Source organism: Rhinoderma darwinii, chromosome 8 (assembly GCF_050947455.1).
Source record: "Rhinoderma darwinii isolate aRhiDar2 chromosome 8, aRhiDar2.hap1, whole genome shotgun sequence".
NCBI classification, from domain to species: domain Eukaryota; kingdom Metazoa; phylum Chordata; class Amphibia; order Anura; family Rhinodermatidae; genus Rhinoderma; species Rhinoderma darwinii.
Window position 1 is genome coordinate 110,533,029 of NC_134694.1, and position 3,599 is coordinate 110,536,627.

At 39.7% G+C, this 3,599-nt stretch overlaps 1 protein-coding gene across 1 annotated transcript; it reads right to left on the minus strand.

The window, feature by feature from the left end:
• Positions 1 to 338: 338 nt before the first annotated feature.
• LOC142660024 (olfactory receptor 6C1-like) lies at positions 339 to 1,286 on the minus strand. Its single transcript, XM_075836674.1, has one exon. The coding sequence runs from the start codon at positions 1,284 to 1,286 to the stop codon at positions 339 to 341; it is 948 nt and encodes a 315-aa protein (XP_075692789.1).
• Positions 1,287 to 3,599: the final 2,313 nt, after the last annotated feature.

Here is a 3,599-nt window from a genome sequence, read left to right on the forward strand (position 1 = left end):
CAAATTGTAGACTGATTCCAGTAGCAACCAGCAGAATTTCGAAATACAGCATCGAGCTCAAGATTTCAAGCTAAGTAGTAAGATTAGAGAAAATGTCTCATTTTTTTTGGTCTGGTATTGTAGTTCAAATAATTGCGTTTGACATGAATGACGTTTCTGGAATAAAGATCCTTTATGCTAAGCGCAACCTTTTTAGCTTTATGTAGGTCTTTATGAATATATAAACTATAAAATCTTGTTCTTCTTTGCAACATTATGTTTACTGACAATGCACTGACACACATACCTGTGGAAGGTTAAGTCGACATTTTAATAGTTTTAGGGTTTCCATTATAGGTTTATGCATTGGGTAACACTACAGCAAACCTTGTTCTTCTCCCTATAGCTGCTTTCACGTCTTTATTTTTTAAGCTGTAGATCATTGGGTTCAGGATAGGGACAGCAGCTGCGTTTAACAAAGAGAAATATTTATTGGAGCCTAAATGAATGGATGAAGTTGGCCTAAGATACTGGAAGACAAGAGATGTATAGAGGCAGACGACAACTGTAAGGTGGGAGGAACAGGTGTAGAAGGCTTTACGTCTACCACCGCTGGAACGTATAGACAAGACGGCGGCAATTATAAAAATGTAGGAGGTGAATGTAAGGGCAAAGGGGGTAAAACCACAAATGGAAACCCCTACAGTGAGAATATAGAGCTGGAGAAAAGATTTGTCACTACATGACAGCTTCAAGACAGGCACAATGTCACAGAAGAAATGATCTATCTTGTTGGACTCATAACACGTTAATTTCAAGAGCCCCAAAAAAGTCGGTATGCCTTCAAGAAAACCACAAACCCAACACACAAAGGACAAAAGGGCACAAAGTTTAAAATTCATTACAGAATGATAATGTAAAGGGTTGCAGATAGCAACATAGCGATCATAACTCATAGCTGTCAAAAGCAAAAGTTCATCACAAGTCAATGACAAAAAGGCAAAAATTTGCACAACGCATTCAAAAACTGGAACAGTGTTAACACCTGATATGAAAGAAATAAGTATTTTATGGAGAGTTATTGTAGAACAACTAATGTCCAAGATAGACAAGTTAGCCAAGAAAAAGTACATGGGTGTATGAAGATGATGATCTAGACAAACGAGAAGGAAGATGGTCACGTTACCTCCAAGACTGACCAAATAAACCAGCAGAACCAGGAGGAAAACAAAAAATTGCCACAAAGGTTCCTCTGAGAACCCGGTAATAATGAAATAGGATGTTGTGCTTACATTTCTATGATCCATTTATATTGTCGTCCTGCTCACATTTCTTTGATGTATTTATAATGTAAAAATATAAGACAACAATGAAGTATAAAAAAAAGTCTATAAAAGACACTTTTTAAAAAAAAAAAAGGAGAACTTGTCTTAATCTCACGAAAGATTACACAAGTACTAGGATTAGAAGGCAAGTATGTAATGTGTAGTAAAATAGACTCGGCATCCATCCCTGCGTTTCATTGTAGTATCAAAGAGAGTCAACTTGCCTCAAGTGAAACATAGATAATAGAGCTAGCAAACTACAGCTACAAGTAGAGCGAACGAAGGGAAAACGTTGGCGTTATTCTTCTCAAATGGATGGAGCAGGTTAGTCACAGAATCTGGGGATTAAATAGACAAATGAGGGTTCCCCTGAGGTCAATAAAAGCCAAAGGGATAAGAAATATCACGTTGAGAAACACAAGAGACACATAAGTTTGGCTTCTAGTTAAAAAGTTTAAATAGTAATAGCGGTTTTCATGTCTTGTTTGAAGTTTCTTATCACTGATAAGTAAAGTGTGATTGGAAGTGGGGAAAAAAACAACAAAAAACGAAATATAAGGGACATTTATTAAATGCACAAGGGCTCTTTTGTCCATTCCACCCACATTTAAATAAAAAATAAAAATAAAAATGGAGTATGATGTAAGCCAAATTTATGGTGTGTTGAATTGCTTACATGAAGCCATATAAACATGCAGCTCAAAGTTTATTTTTTATGGTGCCTTGGTTGTTTCCGGGATCCATAAAGCATGAGAGAGAGAGAGAGAGAGAGAGTGAAGTACATTATATTTAAAAGAAAGGATAAAGCTCTCTTTCGGACTAAAAAATAAATATCAGTAATAACATAAAAAAACCAAGCTTTTTATTTAAACATTTTTACCAAAAGAAAAAAATAATATAGGTTAAATGCTAATGTATAAGTAACAAATGTCACGTAAATAAAGTAAAACCAGTCCCCAAAAAACAAGATCTCATACAGATACGACAACCAAAAACTACAAAAAATGAAGACCCCATGAATGCAAAGCGGCAAACTCAACAATTGTTCATGTCCTTACGGCCAAAATTGGCTTGCTCCTTAAGAGATTAACTTTATGTCAATGCAGTAGTTTAAAGCTTGAAAAAAAAAATGGAGCTCCGACTACTATAAAGATTATAGGAAATTAAGAAATTAATTAGTACAAAATGTAGAAAACCCATTTTTATACATCCTATTAGGGAACTCTGAGTTAATAGAGGGGGGTCTTTTGTTCAGGATCCTCATCTCTTGGCCCGAGTAAAGAGTGGCTTCAAAAAGCTTCTTTCGCTCTGGAGGACCTGTCCTGCCTTACGCAGACAACACATTGTGTAGCGTCCATGGCCGCGAACCGTTAGGTTTACTCACCCCCCGGCTGCCGCAGCCATGGATCTGTGAGCGCTGGCTCGCATCTCCTTCCCAGGAGAAACCAGCGCTCCCTTGCACTCCGCTGTGTCCCATAGGGTGCGCGCACACACTCGTGCCCGGCCTTAAAGGGCCAGCGCATGCACATGGGAATCATCATCAACTAGCCCATGATTCCCTGGACTATAAGAAGGGCCCTGCCCCTATGCTCATTGCCTGAGCGTTGTTAGTATTCCCATGACAGTCTTACAATTGGTCCCTTAGTGTTATACTGTTCCTGTTGTTTACCCATGCGCTGTTACCTGTATCCTGTGTCCCATGCTGTGTTCTTGTTCCTGAGCCTGTTAGTGTTGGAGTCGTGTCCTATTGCACCTGCTGTCATCTGCCACGTCCAGTGTTATCCGCTACGTCTGGCGTAACCTGCTGCACCCACCTCCATCCGTGCTAAAGCCTCAGCCACTGTCTGGACTATTCAGGTACCCTAGAGCGGTACTTTGTATTGATTGGGTGCTCTGTTGCTTTGCCAGCTGCCTCCCCGCTACGGCGGTGCGGCCTAGTGGGTCCACATACCCACAGACCGTGACACATTGATATTAGTGGACACTGTGTAATGCTTAATTTCCGCTGTGGTGGTGCTGCAGGGAAATTCTACGCTTACTGCCAGGTTTCCCTACATATTACAGCTGATCTCTAGGGATCCCAGCATACTTTATGATCAACTTATTGTCAAAGGACCCTTCTAACAAGTAGGGATTGTAGAGAACCCCTTTAAAGTCAGAAATAGAATTAGCCAGAGTTCACACTGCGTTTGTAGTGTCTGTTGGGCGTACACCTCCTCTATTAGGCATTTAGTTACATGCGTCACACATAGGCTCACATTTTTTAATTTTTTAAACTGTACCGCACAGTATACT